At 33.9% G+C, this 17,588-nt stretch overlaps 2 protein-coding genes across 7 annotated transcripts; one reads left to right on the top strand and one right to left on the bottom strand.

Annotated features, from left to right (window-relative positions):
* Positions 1-10,162: 10,162 nt before the first annotated feature.
* Positions 10,163-15,272, top strand: LOC119637270 (matrix metalloproteinase-2-like). Of its 4 annotated transcripts, none has more exons than XM_038033171.1 (11): positions 10,163-10,618; positions 10,987-11,141; positions 11,207-11,359; positions 11,489-11,625; positions 13,271-13,432; positions 13,500-13,624; positions 13,679-14,010; positions 14,063-14,345; positions 14,669-14,788; positions 14,853-15,002; positions 15,072-15,272. In XM_038033171.1, the coding sequence occupies exons 2-11, from the start codon at positions 11,046-11,048 to the stop codon at positions 15,257-15,259; spliced, it is 1,746 nt and encodes a 581-aa protein (XP_037889099.1). In that variant the 5' UTR covers positions 10,163-10,618; positions 10,987-11,045; the 3' UTR covers positions 15,260-15,272. The 4 variants fall into 4 exon arrangements, with proteins under 4 accessions (XP_037889099.1, XP_037889097.1, XP_037889100.1 ...); XM_038033169.1 differs by having other exon boundaries at positions 10,164-10,400; positions 10,457-10,618; positions 13,500-14,010; XM_038033172.1 differs by having other exon boundaries at positions 10,164-10,618; positions 13,500-13,786; positions 13,853-14,010.
* Positions 15,207-17,338, bottom strand: LOC119637272 (probable dolichyl pyrophosphate Glc1Man9GlcNAc2 alpha-1,3-glucosyltransferase). Of its 3 annotated transcripts, none has more exons than XM_038033175.1 (5): positions 17,251-17,338; positions 16,911-17,175; positions 15,940-16,848; positions 15,773-15,883; positions 15,207-15,714 (listed from the first exon to the last, which is right to left on the bottom strand). In XM_038033175.1, exons 2-5 carry the CDS (start codon positions 16,988-16,990, stop codon positions 15,231-15,233), a joined length of 1,584 nt encoding a protein of 527 aa, XP_037889103.1. In that variant the 5' UTR covers positions 16,991-17,175; positions 17,251-17,338; the 3' UTR covers positions 15,207-15,230. The 3 variants fall into 3 exon arrangements, with proteins under 3 accessions (XP_037889103.1, XP_037889101.1, XP_037889104.1); XM_038033176.1 differs by lacking the exon at positions 17,251-17,338 and having other exon boundaries at positions 15,301-15,406; positions 15,471-15,714; positions 16,911-17,194; XM_038033173.1 differs by lacking the exon at positions 17,251-17,338 and having other exon boundaries at positions 16,911-17,194.
* Between the last annotated feature and the right edge of the window lie 250 nt (positions 17,339-17,588).

The following is a 17,588-nucleotide window of genomic DNA, read 5'->3' as shown; positions in this document are numbered from 1 at the left end:
AAGCTTAATTTAGGTCAGCAGACTATTTCGGGCCATATTCGGAACATAGGATTGATGACTTGTACTTCATTTTATTTCAAAAACGGAGAGAGCTTTCCGCTAGACCTTATACTTAAGCGTTTAATCCATTATTCCAAAAGGAAAGAATAAAAAAAACGGAGAAGAAAAATTTAATTAAAAGAAAAGAGGAATAAAAAAGTAAAGCTGAAGGAAGAAGCAAAATAAGAATGAAATTAGAGATAAGTTAAAGAAAAAAAGAGGAGAATAGAAATTTTTGTGGGCTTTTGCCCGTTTCCCGGTGCTGGACTATGCTCAGCGGCACCAGGCTCTGACTCACCAGAATTTTACGTTTTCTTTGAATGTTCAGAGAATAGTTTTACATTTCAGAAGCTTTCACTTTGTTCATTCACTCTCTTTGTAATAGACACTGTAGTGTATAAAAAAAATAAATAAATAAATAAATAGAAAAATAAAAAAAAAAAAAGAGGAAAGAGGGTTTTGTTTTGTCAAGGAAAAATGGGAAGAATTGTTTTTTTTTTTTCTTTTGAGAAAGAACGAAAAAAACAGTTTATTTTTGGGATCGGAATTTGAGATTTTTTTGGTGAAAAATTTGGAAATCCCTTTGAACAAGATTTCAACGAAGAAAATAATGGAAACTGTGGAATGTAAGAACGTACACTACAGAGTGCAGGAGTCAACGATCACTAGGTTGCGACCATAAAAAGTGAAAGAAGCCTGTGCGGATAATTATCGCAAATACATGTTTCAAAAGTAGGAAAAAATAGGAAAAATGACAGAAACCTTTTTCTGCAAAAGAAAAGGAAATGAATAAAAAACTTCAAAAAGGTGTAAATTGATTAAGCTAAATCGTTGGTCGGCTGCGGATGTTGTACGGGAGACATTTAAATATAAAAAAATTAGCGAATACATTGAAGATAAAGAAAAGTCAGCGAATAATGTTAAGAAAGGAAACAATAAGAAGTGTTCTAATTTAAAAAAAAAAAAACGACAAACAAATTCTTCGTACATTATTGAGAAAAGTGACACAAGAGACGAAAACTCATAGCCAAAAAATTAGCAAGCTAACGTGAAAGAAAGTGAAAAACACGAAAAAATCAATAATTCGTGTAAAAGAACATTCCTCTTCACACCGTTTTACTTAACTTGGGTTTGCGCGTGGCGTCCCTGAACGTCCCTGAGACGTCGAATCAATAATTGACATTTTTTGTGTTATTTTTTTCTTAATAATAATCAAACAATTTAAAATTTATATTTTGTTAAATATTCTTTTACCTGCGGCGATGCGCATCGACGTAGTTGTTAGATTTGGTAGATTTCTTATAAATTGTTAAATTAAAATAAACTAAACTTTTTCTTTTATTTTAAATAATTCTGTTATCCATTGTTAAATATAAATAATTTCTGATATCCTATAAAAAAAAAGAAACAACATAGCTGACCTTGAAATGAGTATCTTAAATTATAAATTAGATTAATTATATCTATCTATAAATTCTGTTTGTTATAATTCTTTCTATTTCTTTCTTTGAAAAATAAAAATGTATTATTATTAAAAATATAAAAATACTGGTAAGACTTCCTGGTGATGACTGTGGGGCGAGGGAGGAGTGGTATGCATAGGGCTTAGAGTTGTATTTATCCGGAACAAATTTTAAAATTAATAGTAAGCATGTTATTTTTAAAATAATGAAATATTTGTAGCGAAACTAAAATTTATTATGAGTCAACTTACATTTCATTTTTACCCAACCCATCCGACAAGCCGGGCCGGAAAACATGCGTTAGTTTCATGGTATTAATTAGAATATAATTACATCTGTGCGAAGGGTAGATCTCTAAAACGTTACATCTTACTTCGCTTACGATTCATCAATAAATGTTAAATGCTTTTACAATACGAAAACATTCCAAGAAATGTACATTGATTCAAGCTACAAGCTTATTACATTCCATATCAATGCGTACTCGTTTTGGTCATTTTACAGCGTTGACCATATAATTATAAATTTACATTGAGGTTTTACAAGACGCATCCTGAAAATTTAATCAGCCCACACATTCTTAGTGCAAATCGTTTTCAATTTGACCCACGTCTGAGAACAAATAGCAGAATCGGCATTGGAGATCATAAGGAATGGAAACATATAAGTAGTTCACGAAATAATTAATCCAGGCTTTGACGACAATACTGATAAAACAATCGACATTTCAAGAGATACCAATGTAAATGAATTAAACTCAATCCCAATCCCCCTCGTAGTCAAGAGTCTCAGAGAATTTTCAGGCAAGCCAGAAGAATTTAACTCGTGGGAAAAAAGCTTCAATAGGATATTAGAAATTTATGATCATCTGAAAGATAGCCCAAAATATTATGGCATATTGACGGTAAGCAGAAGCAAAATTGCAAGATAAACGGGCATAACTCTCCAGCAATACACCATTAAATTAGAATAAGATATCAAAATGTCCAACGGTGTACTATGCTGACGAAAGGAATCTAGGAACACTGGAGTACCAGATGACAACGCTTATCCAAAAGAACAAAAACCTTCAGGAGTTCTACCAATACGTATTCCAAAATTTCTTAATCATATCGGGGAAAAGCATGGTACACTTTTATAAGAACTCCATTATTTCGTTCTCTCAGTATGAAGTAACCAACGCATTTGTCACTAGCATTACATCTTTGCCTAAAACTTCAAAATCTTAATAACTCTTAGCAGTACGCTAGCATTACGATACCAGGCAACACCTCCAGCATTTGAAAGACAATTTCAGCAAGGAATAAACCATAATACGAACCAACATTTCAACGAAACCCTCAATATCGGCAATTTCAATATCAGCCATTTATGGCGCCAAAACTCCAGCAGCGCAGCGAACCAAAAGAGATAGACACGAGTATCCAGATGAAACAAGTTAATTATGCAAACCATCCGAATGAATAGCAAACATATGCACAAAACCGTGCACAATTTGAAAGAATACTTCCCAAACAACAGGAATCTTTCAACATAACGTTTGAAAAGAAGAAAATGGAAAAACATAATGAAAGAGTATATGGGATTGAGGGAAATCCCGAGTAAGACCAAATAAAACATCTTGATGATATGCATTTTTTAAGCTAATGCAGGTCTCCACGGCGATGAAGATAAGCTAATATTTTTAGTAAACACAGAATCGAACAAACATTATGTTAATCCCAAAGACCTAGGGCAACCCATTACACACCAAAAATCTTATTTGGAGAATTCCAAATGGTTTACCACACCAAAAGCTCAGAAGGACTCACGAAATAGCAAGATGCTATCGAAAGCCCATCAAGAACTTAGCTAAGATTGCCAAGACCCTGCCAAGCATTTCGAGAGGAGGAAAATGGACGCATGTCCAAACAAGCCACTAAAGACAAATTGATAAGATTAAAGAAAGAAAAAAGAGAGAGAGATGAGAAAAAGAAATATATTTTGAATTCGAATGAAGTCGCCTCCAATTCCGCTTGCAGAGCAGTTTTACCTCAAGATAGAAGACCAATAACCTTTTTATCTTGCACTCTGCAAAAAACACAAGAATCTCATACTACAAACCGGAAAGAAATGCCATGTATAATATGGTCACTAAAAGCATTGCGTAACTATGCTTACAGAGATCAAGAAAAATAAACATCTACACGGACCACCGTCCGCCACATATGCCATAAGCATTTAATTAAAAAGATGGAAAGCAGTTCTCAAAGAATACAACTATCAATGGGAATACAAACCCGATATTGAAAGCATAATAGCTAATTGTCCATCCAGACTACCATCAAATGAGGAAAACAATTTTTTAACCGATACGGTTCTAAGTGGAGAAATCTCAGAACGAGAATCCAATCCCATCAGTATAAACTCCTGAAAACGTGTTGCGCAATCAGTTAATCATAAAAGAGGTCGGACAGGAGCAGAACGACATTTGATTTTGAATGCCATAGATAAATTCACCCAATTCGCGATTAAGAAATCAATAATCTCATGCGGCCTTGAAAACCTTACGAAACCTTTACAAGAAATCTCACTTCACTTTCACATGTCCATAGTAATAATAAACGATAACGAAACGGCATTCCCGTCTGATTTAATTATGTCTATGCTTGAAGGTGATCTTAAGATCGAAGTCGACCGCATACCGCCATCTAGTCGCAAGATAAATGGGCAAGTTGCACGATTTCATTCCATTTCTCTTGTTTTGCGAATTCCCTTTCTCTTGTACTTCTAAATATGGACAAGAAAGAACCTTTGAGCAGAAATGAGCAGTAAACAAGTATAATTTCATTACTCATTCTTTTATATAGAAAAAACCAAAGAACTCCTACACAAATGTACGCACAACATCGATTCTAAAGAATTAGAAGAACTGAGACTACAGGATGTTGAGCAACAGCAAGAAAAACAGAGACACGTATTAAAATACCATAACAGGATAAAAACTAAAATGAAGTATAACTTACCAAAGAACAAAATTTACGTAAAACGCAGTAAAAGAAGGAAAAAAGACTTCAAATTGGTTTCAGGATACTGAGAAAAAATAATTAAAGAAGACAAGATGACAACTGTCGGTGTTGCGTCAGGAAAAACACAAGAAACTAAATTTAAATTTTAGATGGCTACTTGGGACGGTTAGTGGTGAATTACAAATTCCGAACTTCTTCATGTATATGCATAAAAAACAACACGCGATTTATGGACGTTTCTAGAAATAGCATAGAGACTAAATTTATATACGTGTACTGAAAGCCGATCTTAACAATGTGGACATATTTTTTTATATGCGATCGTGTATTTATAGGCGTAAGAAATAACACGTGCTTGATAAAAAAAATTATAAATATTACCGCATGTATAGGTACAAGTATAAGAATCATTCAATGCATATTTGTATTCCTAAGCTGGTAGGTATGAATAAGCATACCCATGTTAATAATTAAATGCGTAAACAGGAACAAATGCATGTTTAATTAAGTTTGTAGGTATAAGAGTATTGAGGCAGAAGCAAGTGTATGTACGTTAACAATTCAGTTTACGCTATAAAGGAGCATATACAGGTATTATTAAGATATATTTTTAAGCATCAGAATATAACAAAGAAGTATATATGCACGTACAGGATTAATAAAGCATATGTATAGAGAAAAGGTTAAACATATTTATGCAAGCATTAAAGATCAGCTACGATCGTACACTTCACACGCGAGTTATATTTCCCTCAATAAAGAGAAAGTAAGGCTGACCACTCAAGGCATGTTGGTTTTTTTCTTTCGCCACGAAGATACATCGCAAATAACGTTACGTCGCCATCTCGTATGCTGCTTTGGTTTCATAAATATATATTTCATCAAGCACCAAAATACGAAGGTTCCGTTATTTCAACGAACAAAATTTCTTGGAACGGACCGCTGGGCAGCCCTGAGCGAAACCCCAGCTATAAATATAAACCCCGTTACAACTTATGTATCCAAGAAAATATCTGCCTACAAAATTTGGCCTTGCATCCTTCAGTTAATGCTCGTGGAAAAAGAACGCAAGCGACTTTTCTCTCTACAAATACTCAAATTAACAATATCAGACTGATATCATATCTATATCGACGGAATCCTCTGCCCCCCAATACTCTACTTAGGAATTTATAACCAGGACTATGGGAATAACTATAATTTTCTTCAGGTGGACGAAATGATAACAATGATGGTAAATAGTCTGACAATAGAACAAGTCCGATCTGATAACATACCCTTAACAACCGCGCTGCGAAAACTTGCAAAAACTCCGTTAAAGATTAATGACATTCCACACTTCGAATTTATCGAGGATAGTCGATAAATTGTAACTGTAACAAGGCCAAACCTTTGTCAAAAGTGTTGATTATATTAAGTCAATCGTGACAATTTCTCAACGGCTGGTTACATTTTGTACTATTCGATTTTGTTTGTTCTATTTATTTTTCTAGTGCAACCCAGTAGAATATCGGATTGATAGTTTCAATCCCGAAAAATGATGACAAGAAAAATAGTTGGCAGACGTGTGAGATCGGCAGGCCTGTGAAACAGATAGGAAAAGTGAAGAGGAGTGAAAGCAATGAGATAGAAGTAACGAACGTCGACTTTATTACTCCAACTGGTCTATGTCAGCCAAAATTTTAGTTTCTATTGCTTCTACAATTTCCTGTGCAATAACCAACAACGTAGTGTACGCTACGTTTACAGAGTAGTCATTACCAATTAGCCATTGGTAACCTCCAGAACTCAACAGTGCCAAAGTCATGACTAAAAGTTATGTATGTCGTCTATAAAACATTGCTTGGTCCAATTGTTTGCAACACGAATTTGAAGTTCGCTTTAGAAACTCGAAACTTTTGAAGATATCTGTTGGCAACAATATAAATAATCATATATTTATTACAAATATATCGTAAAAGCTTTCACATTTTAGAAAGGATAAGGGTATTGTTACGTCTCATAACATACCTCTGTCGCAAAGTTCAACCCTCTTCTATAGCATAGTATAAAGTAATTTGTCGAAGCATTTTGCCTATAACTTATATATTAATTAACAAAAAACGATAATTTATTAACACCTAACAATGTGTTACTACTGTTTCGGATTTTTGCTTTTTTTGGGTGAGATAAAATTAATTAGACCAATAAAGAATACGGCTTATTTACCCACTCAAAAATATTCTTTTAAAATCTTAAATGAAAAAAAATATCCCTTATTTTGTAATTTTCGCTTAGCGGCTTACTCAAAGTTTTTTCGCTAGTAAATTGTTTTGTCTTTCTGCTTCCGTTTTTCAGCAAATCAACAACCTCAGATTCGCTGTAAATTGTGTTTTGAATTATTGTTTTGACTCAGCTGTTTGCAAGTAAACAATTTCCTTTGCAATTCATTTTGTTCTCAATTAACAATAATATGCTAAAGATGGGAAAATGTATTTAATACCCGCTGTGCCTACATGATTCCAAAAAAGCGATAATCATCAATCAATGCTGACTGCTATCGCATACGCGTTGCGAAACCAAGCGATAAAGGAAAATATATACTGACTTCCATATACGTGAATACCAGCCTGTTATTTTTCGGATTTTAGCAGCCACAATTAAACAAACTTTTTTTTTTTTTGTCTGCTTTTTCATTTCCATATCAAACATGGCAACGAGACTGACACGAAAGTCTTACGCGATTGCGACCACAAATGTTCGTTAATTATCTGCTTGGCTGTGAACTAATGTCAGCTTTCAGGAAGCTAGCTGATTATGCATAGTTTTACTGCTGTTTGGCAGAACCCTTGGCCAAGATCAGTTAAACACATAGCATTTTAGCGTTTCTAAAACCAAATGGCTAACGTATGCATAAACGTTAATGAAATGCAAAATTAATAACGCAAAACTTTCTTCGAAAAATGTTGTTTTTGAAACAACACATAATTAATTAAGCTTAAAAAAATTTTTTCCATATACAAATACATAGCAATACGCTTTAGTGTAGTTCTTAAATTAAAACGTAACTGACTACTTTGAAATCATGATGTGCTTGTTTTTATAAGCACATCATTGTTTCGACCGTAAAAAACGACGCACAAAGGAATTTTAAAAGTTTGCAAAAATTTGCGTTCAGGCGCTCCGCAACACAAACTATATGTACATTCATTTACATTTAAATACATATTGGGTCGTCAAGGAGCAAATTTGTATATTAATAAATAAGTAAGCATTCAATGTATGATTTTCAATTTTCACCGTTGTCGACGCAATAAAATTAATTTTATTTTGATAGGTCGTGAGCTATGCCTAACGCAAGCATTGTGTTTTCACTAAAAGGTGTTAATCTTGGAAACCCATTAGGCTGTTGTAGCAGTTTTATATCCATTTATATTTCATTACATATTTTTAACAAAACAGATATAGACTTCATCCACAGTTTGCTTCTGCTGTGTATTAAACTTGAAATAAGTTTTTCATAGTTTTTAGGTCCTTTGTTGTCTGCAAAAAAAGCGCTATACAAAATCGCGCTTAGTTCTTTATTTCAGGAACTAACACTATATTTACGCACTGATGCTATAGACTTTTCTTTCGCGTTACTCTCTTCAAACTCGTCTGAAAAAATCTTCTTTAAAATTTTGTTCAAGAATTCTCATTATCTCACAATTAGCATTAATTTATAGCAATTTAAGACTCACGTTCTTCTCCAGTCAACACAATTTTTGAAAGCGCCATCCCCTTCTTTCAGATACCAAAATACGGCGACCTCCTCCTTCTTCGTATCCACCACATAACCCTCCTATGCTTCGTGTCAAGTTGCCATCTATTCTTATTAGATATATAAATACAACATTCTGACCTAAATACACGAAGCATTGGTACATCAAATCTTCTGGTAAACCTCAGTTCATAAAGCTTATTTTCTTTTGTAAGACTTTTAGCAGTTATGGTCAACATATATGTGTTAATAGCGCCAAAATTGAACACTTCAAGTTTTATTATGAATAACAGGCTGCTTAGCTTCTATTACCGTTCGCGTATCTTTTTCAGTACGTTGGTTTTGTTCACCACAGATTAATAATCCTAGGCATCTCTCTTCCTGTCTATGTTGTTTGGCTGAAAAGGCTTCGATGTTTTGCAGTAGTATACTCAGTTTTCATTCATCCCTACCTGATGGTGAATTATGGACTTTTCTTCCACCTTTGCCTGTTATTTCTCAGGAAGCAAAGAAACACTCATCTGACAAAGTCATTAAAAAGCAGCATATGGTCATATGCTTATTCACCCATTCGAGCTAATTGTTTACCCATTTGCTATAATTTCAACACATGTCATGCAATATTATCCTGTAGATCCTTAGCATATTGAAAAAACTGTTATTGCAACAAGCGAATTGACTTATGTGATTTTTGTTCGTACACGTCCTCTAGAGTTAGCGAAATAGAAGCATTGCTTCTGTTCCTATGGATTTTACTTCTTTTAGTATTCATCTTCTTCACATTTTCCAAATTTTCTCTATCTGCCGCAATTCGTTCTGCAGTTCCAGAAACAATGTACCAAATATTATTACCACGTAGCGTTACTTTTGTTTGAAACTTTCTCTGCACCAGCCCGTTTTGGGCTTTTGTTCCTTATTATTAATTGTATTTCTACATATGGAGTGAGTCACAAAGTTATTACCACAACTCTTGAAATTGAACACGTCTATCTTGCAGTATGTATCCAACCGGAACGGAAACGATTTGAATATATTTATTTACATTTCTGACAACTAATTTAATCCTGCTCGTGATTTAAAATGCTCGTTACTTATCTAGCCACCTACTGTGTGATAGGGCAAGATAAACAACGTTGAGCGGTGAAAAATTGTAACCAGAAATATTAATGGAATGTTCTCTGAACATTTCAAAACGCCTATATTAAATCGGACAGAAAATCAAGTTTATAAAGAATTAAAAACTGCAAAGATTCGTAAACATTCATTAATTCCCATGTTAGTTCATTTGTTCATGCAATTATTCATGCATCCATGCATTCATGCATTCATTCATTAATTTATTCATTCATTCATATATTCATTTATTCATACATTCATTCACTCATGCATTCATTCATTCACACATTTACTCATTCGTTCATTCATTCATACAATGTATGACCCATCATCTTGCTGATAACTATACGATTAATGTCTGCTACGATCTGAAAAAACGATACTTTTCGCGGCAGCTACTCCTCTGTCCGAAACAATAATTCATTTGTTATGTCCACACCCTTCTCTCAACAGCATTTAAGCAATTTGCTTAATTAACTCAAATACTGTTATGAACGCATTCACGAAAAATTCAATTTATCATTAAATTAAGCGCTAAATTTAATGATTTTTTTCTTTGTTTCTTCATCCACGATACAATAAACAAAATCAGTTGAACTCGTAGCTTGCTTGCGGAGGCAAGCGAAGTGAAAGCTTCCTTTGAAGAGTGATTTTTTGAAGCAACCTACAGTTAATCGCACGAAAAAGAAGTTTTTTCGGTATAGAGATAAGTATCAGTATACTTTAGTATAAATAGTTCGTATATATATTAGCATTTTTTTTATATTTTAGTAAAAATGCCAATAATAATTTCAAAGCCTGAAGCATAAAACGACACGCAGTTATTGTGCACAGCGATTTACTGATCGGCCTCCATCTAACAGATACTAGAGCAGATTGCTCATCTCTTGACAAGCAAAGTCGTTTAGTCGTTACTTAACATTGTAAAATCGGGGCCATGTTTCGGTCAGCAAAATGAACACAGTCTTTGATATGAAACTTTCCGCTGTTTTCCATTTGTTTTTTATTTGCGTCAACTTGTAAAAACTATTGAAAGTTCGAAACAAGCGTTAGTTCATTAACTGTTAGATACTACTTTCTATATTTTCCAGGTAATATGAACAAGGTGAATTAAAAAACTTACGCAAATTGATTTAGATCGACGCGACTGTAGATTTTCCAAACAACTGTTTGCTCTTAAGTTAAAAGGCGATTTGAATCTTCTAGACCTGAAAGCAATTTCTTTTTTTTAATTTTCATAAATTAAGGTAAAAGTAAGTAATATTTTCAAATTGTCGTACTTGATAATAATCGTTTGTCAAAGTCAATTAATGAACATTCGCTTTCGGAACCCATTTAATTTAATTGTAAGGAAATTCAGGCATCAATAATGATCCGCTTGTCACTAATCCATACATAACTCGCAGATGCAAATTTTCATGAGTTTTTTCACTTAAAAACCTCATCGCTCTTCAAATTTCTGATAATTTAAATAGTAAATAACTGACTTATCATTTCTTACATCCTGCGTAACAAAAATTGTAAGGCAGACTTAGCGTAAGACACACTCGGGTTTATGTTTAAGTAACTGATAAGAATTTCTTCATAACATTAAAAAGAACGAGCAACAATTTTTCTTCAGTCGAATTTCGCAAATGAGATCGTGCAGATGTGAATCACTCATTACAACGCTTTTGGAATATGTTTACTGCAATTTGTGGATATACACTATTTTGCCTAGGAACTTGTTTCCCGGCGCCTTTAAGGCATGGCACAGACGTACCACCACCTGAAGTGGTAAGTAAGAAGACATTGATTCAAAATTGTAATAAAGCTAACAATCTACCACAATTTGGTTTCAGCTACGTTTTATGAGACGTTTCGGTTACTTAGATCAAAATCCCAACGATTCGGAAGCCTTATACCATGAAACAGCTATCGTGGAAGCTATAAAAAAAGTACAAATATTTGGAGCATTAAACCAAACTGGTAAATTAGACCAAATGACGTTAGATGTAAGTATTTGACTTGGTTATGAAATGATATGAATAATGAACATGTGACTATCTGCATGTGTTCACAAATGAAAAGTAATTTTTACGATAAAGCTGCAACTGAAGTTATCCATTATTTTAATTACTTAGTTGTTCAAGAAGCCGCGTTGTGGTGTTCGCGATATTGAAGGCCAATCGTATCATTTAAGACAAAGTAATGCCGTCATCAGGAACAAGCGGTTTGTATTCGGAGCAGGAACTTGGACCAAACGGCGTATACGTTATTTGTAAATATAAATAATTTACACTAAACTTTATTATACTTTCACCAATAGATGACTTTAAGACGGAAAAGTTAAATTAAACATATCCCACATATCGTCTGCGTTGCACATTCAGATCAGCCGCAAAAGGCGACTCTAGTAACAAACTCTTATGTAAAATTCAAAATTCGTCTCTAGTATATAAAAAACTATACAGCCTTCAAAAATCTTTAACAATATCTATCAGTATAATCAGTTATGTACAAAAGCATAAGCTTATCAGCTAATTATGCCCATGATTGACATAAGAAAATGGTCGGTGGTTCCAATGTATTTGAAAATTTGTCCACTTTTCTTATTACCTTTGCAATATAACATAGACAAAACATGAACGTACTAGAAAACAATTTAGTTTCTCTTGTTTATCCATCCATCTAAATAAGATTTTAATCAAATTACAACAGAATAAAATACGACCCAGTTGTTTGCTTTAAAAATGTTTCAAATTTATTACATTCCATTTTTAGTTTAACTTTTTCCATTAAAATTATTTATAGTTCGTACATTTTAATCGACATATACATTATAAATATATTATTATTAATTTTGCCAGAGAATAAATCCTAAGTCTTAAAACACTAGCATCTAAGCCCATCGGCTTTGTGGAAAACTGTACTGCACTTGAGATCTGAACCCATTCGCATTCAGTTGTTAGTCGAAGACTCCCTGTCTACTCGCCCGCTCAGGCGGATATGCACATAAATATAAAGTAGAATGTAAAAACATTATATTTATGTACATTTTTATACAAATATTTTATTATTTAATATAAGTAAAGGGATTTGAGATGATTTTAACTAAAAAATAGGTGCGCGCGTGTTATGTGACAAGTCCAATAGATCTGGTGCAAGACAAACTTAATCTGTTTCTTGATTCTCTTTAATTTTACTTCATTTTAATCATCATACCTTTAATTTTACTTCATTCCTCTAACAAAACAAGCACTTCCATAAGAAGCTGGAATTGAATGCATATATATATTTTTTAAACTTTATAGTAAACAGTGATGGAATAAAGGAATTTAGCCCACCTGAATAATCAAAATATGAAAAAATAACTTGTGAACTTCATCAGATGTAGCAATAGCAATGAATTTGAAATATGTAAACATTCAAGGTGAAGTCAGCCACCATCCGTTCACTTATATGTTCAAATTTTCGTACAAATATTGCTCATTTCATGCATTTAGTAGTCAGAATTACCACAATCTGAATACAGCTTTACTCTCAGTGTGCCAACAAAGAGTTTCTTACTCAGAGATCCAATTAAGCATATGTTTATTCTTAATTAGCCTTTTACTGCAAGCCGACCTAATCTTGTTATTCCGCCTAGCGACATTCTATTCTTAGTTCAAGATCAAATTTCAAAAGTAAATAATAAACTGTCGTTCACAGTCAGATATCAGTCCACATTTTATAGCAGATATATACCAGAAGGTTTCAAAACTTCAATGCAGTAGGTAACAAACTTGAAGTTGCGACCTAAAAGGGATACTGAATTAAAACTTAATGTGCACATTTCCAACAACCGTATAAAAGTTTCGTCTTAGGGCGAATATAACTTTACAATAGATTTTGCTGTCTGCTGTATATTTTTTGTATTATTCAAGTATTGGTAATTGGTCGTTGAAAGTTCCTCCCGCTCAAGTTGAAAGTGATATTGCTCGCGCTTTATTTACATGGTCGCAGTATAGCGGCTTAAAATTTGAACACATTAATGATACTTCAGCCGATATCATAATCGGTTTTGGAACTCGCTATCACGGCGATCAGTACGTATCACTGTATAATTAAATATTTTCTCTTTATATTTCACAATTTTTTTTCAAATTTTTGCAGCTTTCCATTTGATGGTGCTGGCAATATACTAGCCCATGCTTTCTACCCTTATGAAATGGAGTCTTGGGGTGGCGATGTTCATTTTGATGAAGATGAAAACTGGCAAGAAAACTCAACGGATTTAAGTATAGGTGTCGATTTCTATTCTGTAGCTTTACACGAGCTTGGTCATAGTCTAGGTTTGGCTCATTCACCCTCTCAAAGTTCAATAATGTTCCCCTATTACAAAGGGCCTGGTTACAACGTGCTGGATTACGATGATACTTTAGCTATGTACAATGCATACTGTAATTTGAACTCTTATTTGCAATATGAAGGAAAAAGTATATTTGAAGCTGTATTTTTAATTTTAGTGAGTAGAAAACTAGATGATGACGTTGAAGAAGAGGATAAAAACGAGCAAGAAGATCAATTGAATGAACCTGTTAATCAAAGCGATTTTGCTACTACCGAACAAATTGACAACATCAGTAGTAATTGGGATCAGATGGAAAATAAAGAGCACGATAAGGTAAATTCAATACAGATTTAATTTGGACATTAATTTTTTATATCAACTCTAGAATCATCACAATCGCACAACGAGTTTTAGTGCTTCTTCTGCGAAGGCACGTAACAATGGCGAAATACCGGACATATGCCTGGGTGACTTTGATGCCGTTTGTTATTTTAATGAGTCCGTACATGTATTCAAAGAGCATTTTGCTTGGAGATTGACACCAAGTTATACAATATTGCCCGGTTATCCAATTCCAATTGAAAAATTATTCTTCAAATTTCCAAAGACCATCACACATGTCGATGCTTGCTATGAACGTTACGATAAGGCTATAGTACTGTTTATGGGTGAGTATGTCACAAAACACTCAAACTGGCATAAAGAGGATAAAATAAGTCCAGAGAAGTGAAGATTACATCACCCATTATTACTTGTGGATGAAATTTTTTAAATCTATAAGACTGTCAAAAAATATTCTTGCCAAAGCTATATAGTCATTTCACTATAATCATGAAACAACAAGATAAATAAGACATAAAATAGATCACATTCTATTGTTGAAAGGATTATGGCACAATGAACCTGAATGCCTGAGTTTTGGTATAGAAAGACACAAGGCTTCTGCTCTTAAGTTGAGCCCGTTAGCTTTAAGCTTCTTTTTAATCTTTAGGCCAGCACGTGTGGATTTGGCGAGACGAAAAATTCATAGAGAATAGTCCAAAACCTTTAGCAGCCATAATAGGTATCAATTCGTTTATTATTTCTCGTATTAACGCAGCAATGTTGTGGCGTAAGTTCAAAATTAAAAAGTAATAAAATAAATTATGTTCGACCTTCTTTTTTGTATAATTTAGCCAAAAATAACTTAACTTACTTATTTGGCGAGACAATGTTTTGGCGTTATAACGACTACTTGCAGCAGCTGGATGCGGGCTATCCGAAAACCTTAAAACGTTGGCCCGGTTTGCCGCAAAATTTAAATGCCGCTGCTACTTTGCCGAACGGTATTGAAAACAGTTCCTAAAATTACTTATAATTGAATTGGCTAGGTTTATGATATCTTCAATTTATAGGTAAAACATATTTCTTTAAAGATAACTTATATTGGTTATACAACAACTTGCTTTTACGTCCTGAACGTGGCTATCCTAGACGTGCTTCGATTGTTTGGATAGGTTGTTTAGCAAAAAATGTTAAACTTGCATCGCGTAATCCTAATATAACGGCGGCTTTTATTGCAACTTCTCCTTCAAGCTCTTAACTTTTTTTTTCACTTGAGCTTTCATCCTAGACTTTGTTTCCATCCTTGACAATTCACGTTTTCCTTTCTGCTTAAATGCAAACTTTAAATCTAAGGCGTACAAGTAATAACGCACAAAAACGTATAAAACACCAACGCTACAGTATACTGATGTCAACAATAAAGATAGAAAGGGTAACTTTTCATTCAAACTCATTACAGGACTAATTACGTGGTCATATAACGGTAGCAAAACAAAACCGTCAATGTAAAGATCTTCCCAAAGATTCATTATTGGCGGGGTTTTATAGAACCTCAACATTTGCGCATCCATGAAAGTCATATACGCCAGATATAACGAATAACGTATTACTATAAGATCGGAGTCAAACAGTAAAGGAAAGAGACTATAGTAACCAGCCGCACTTAAAAGAAACGCATACTTGGCATCTTGAGCATGAACGAAAAACAAAAAACTGTAAATATAATTAAACAAAATTATTGTTCTGAAAACTATAAGAAGTCATTATTTACCAAAATGGTATTAGGCTCATAAGTATAGCCTTCTCATGAACATGCCAACCAAATAAAAACGACGACAATGAACATAACACCACCGACCGCAAGAATGTAATTTTGCTTTCACTATAAAAAAAGAGAAAATATGGATCATAACCTTCAATTAAAACATTAACAGTCACCTCTTTGTTGTATAACACAGCAGTTTTATTAGTATTGGAAGCATGGCCGCAATAGTGAGTATAAAAGTTGCTAACGGTCTCACTGAAGGTAGGACAGAATGTTCATAATTTTGCACTATACCCGATGTATATTTTTCCGCTATCGACATATTTAAAGCCTTAGCTACCACTTTGTCTGCGGTATTGTATAAAGCCCAGAAATTTGGAGCCCAATAGGAGTGAGTGAGGCCGCGTCTAAACGGGAACAGACGGCTTAATATTTGTGGTAAATGTTGCCAGAATGGACCAAATGATATAGCAAAGGGTACCAAGCCCGCAATTGTAAGTTTCAGTACACTCGTGAATGTAGAACGTTTGCTATCCAAACAGTAAAATTTTAATAAATAAACACCAAATGCTGGAGCCATGTACAGGTATATATGTTTCAAATTGAGTAATGTTGCGAATACTGTGCAACCCAATAAGAACCGATCTTCCAGTAAACAGCTAATGCTTAACAGAAGAACACCAAACAGGAACCCATTGTATTGGAAGTGAATATGATCTATGAAGAGCAGGCCAACGTTCAACAATAATAAGGCTTCAGCAGTTATTGGCTGGTAACGTATGTGCAAAGTCCTGAAAGCTTTTAACATGCGCCAGGCGCCGCATGCGTACACAACATCCATAATTATTACAGAGAAGCGTTGAAAATATTTAGTTCTTTTAGAAACATAATTACTGTTATGAAGCTGCAGCATTTCTGGATCGACAAACTGTGCTACTTTGGCCAACAGCCATTCAAAGTAGGCAAATAGCGGCGGATAGTCCAAAGTCCATTCATTTGTGTCATCGTAGTACCAACGATTTAGCGGTAATGAATGAGCTATAGCCAACCAGTTGCGATGCACCTCAAAATCTGTCGAATGGCTTAATTAGAGAAAACGAAGAATTGGCCATCATTTTTCATTCATTTATTTTTTTAAGCTTACTAGGCGGGTATTAACAATATTTTCACACAGGTTGACAAAAGGAGTACTTCGAAAAACTTTGATTTGTAAGTTTCAAGCATTTTCAATTATCGAAAACTTTTTGTTGTTAGCATTCAGACCGGCAAAGTGAATTATTTAGCGATGTGTTTTTGTTTAGGTATATTATACAAGCCTATTGCTTATGTTTCATCCAGCCTCGATTAATTATCCTATGTTTTGCGTATAGAATTATAGGCACTACTTATCACTGCGTCTCAACCACATGCTGCAAAATGAAGTTATAAATCAAACCAAAACAAAATGCACCTGTGAATAATAAATCTAGAGGGTGATTACGTACGTTTTAAAAAACTTTTGCCTTTAACGAAAGAGAAAGTTGACATTCGTTTTTATATGCATTATGTGAAACCTCCCATAGCTGTCGCTATTCTCAGTCATTCTGATTGAATAAACCATTAAATAAAAAGCTAAATTACATCTGTATAAATTTTAAATAAAATTACATGCAATTTCTATGTAAACAGAAAAAAAATTAAGAGGATTCAACAAAAATTCCCTGGTAGAAAATAGAAGTAGAAATCCAGCATGTGAGTATATTAACAAAGCAAACAAGAACAAATTGTAATATTCGCGATCTGTGGTCGGGTTACGTATCTTTGTATTGAGCTACCATACGTT

The sequence above is a fragment of the Glossina fuscipes genome, unplaced genomic scaffold (assembly GCF_014805625.2).
Source record: "Glossina fuscipes isolate IAEA_lab_2018 unplaced genomic scaffold, Yale_Gfus_2 59, whole genome shotgun sequence".
Taxonomy (NCBI): domain Eukaryota; kingdom Metazoa; phylum Arthropoda; class Insecta; order Diptera; family Glossinidae; genus Glossina; species Glossina fuscipes.
This window is presented reverse-complemented; position numbering and strand designations above follow the sequence as displayed.

Bases quoted from the DNA above. Each gene is read 5' to 3' on its own strand.
- LOC119637272 (XM_038033175.1), bottom strand. From the start codon at position 16,990: ATGCTTGAAACTTACAAATCAAAGTTTTTCGAAGTACTCCTTTTGTCA. The intron at 15,884-15,939 runs GTGACTGTTAAT...CTTTTTTTATAG, and splicing joins CTGTGTTATACAACAAAGAG to TGAAAGCAAAATTACATTCT. The intron at 15,715-15,772 runs GTAAATAATGAC...TTATATTTACAG, and splicing joins ATGAGCCTAATACCATTTTG to TTTTTTGTTTTTCGTTCATG.
- LOC119637270 (XM_038033169.1), top strand. From the start codon at position 11,046: ATGTTTACTGCAATTTGTGGATATACACTATTTTGCCTAGGAACTTGT. The intron at 11,360-11,488 runs GTAAGTATTTGA...TTAATTACTTAG, and splicing joins TAGACCAAATGACGTTAGAT to TTGTTCAAGAAGCCGCGTTG. The intron at 14,011-14,062 runs GTAAATTCAATA...TATCAACTCTAG, and splicing joins AAAATAAAGAGCACGATAAG to AATCATCACAATCGCACAAC.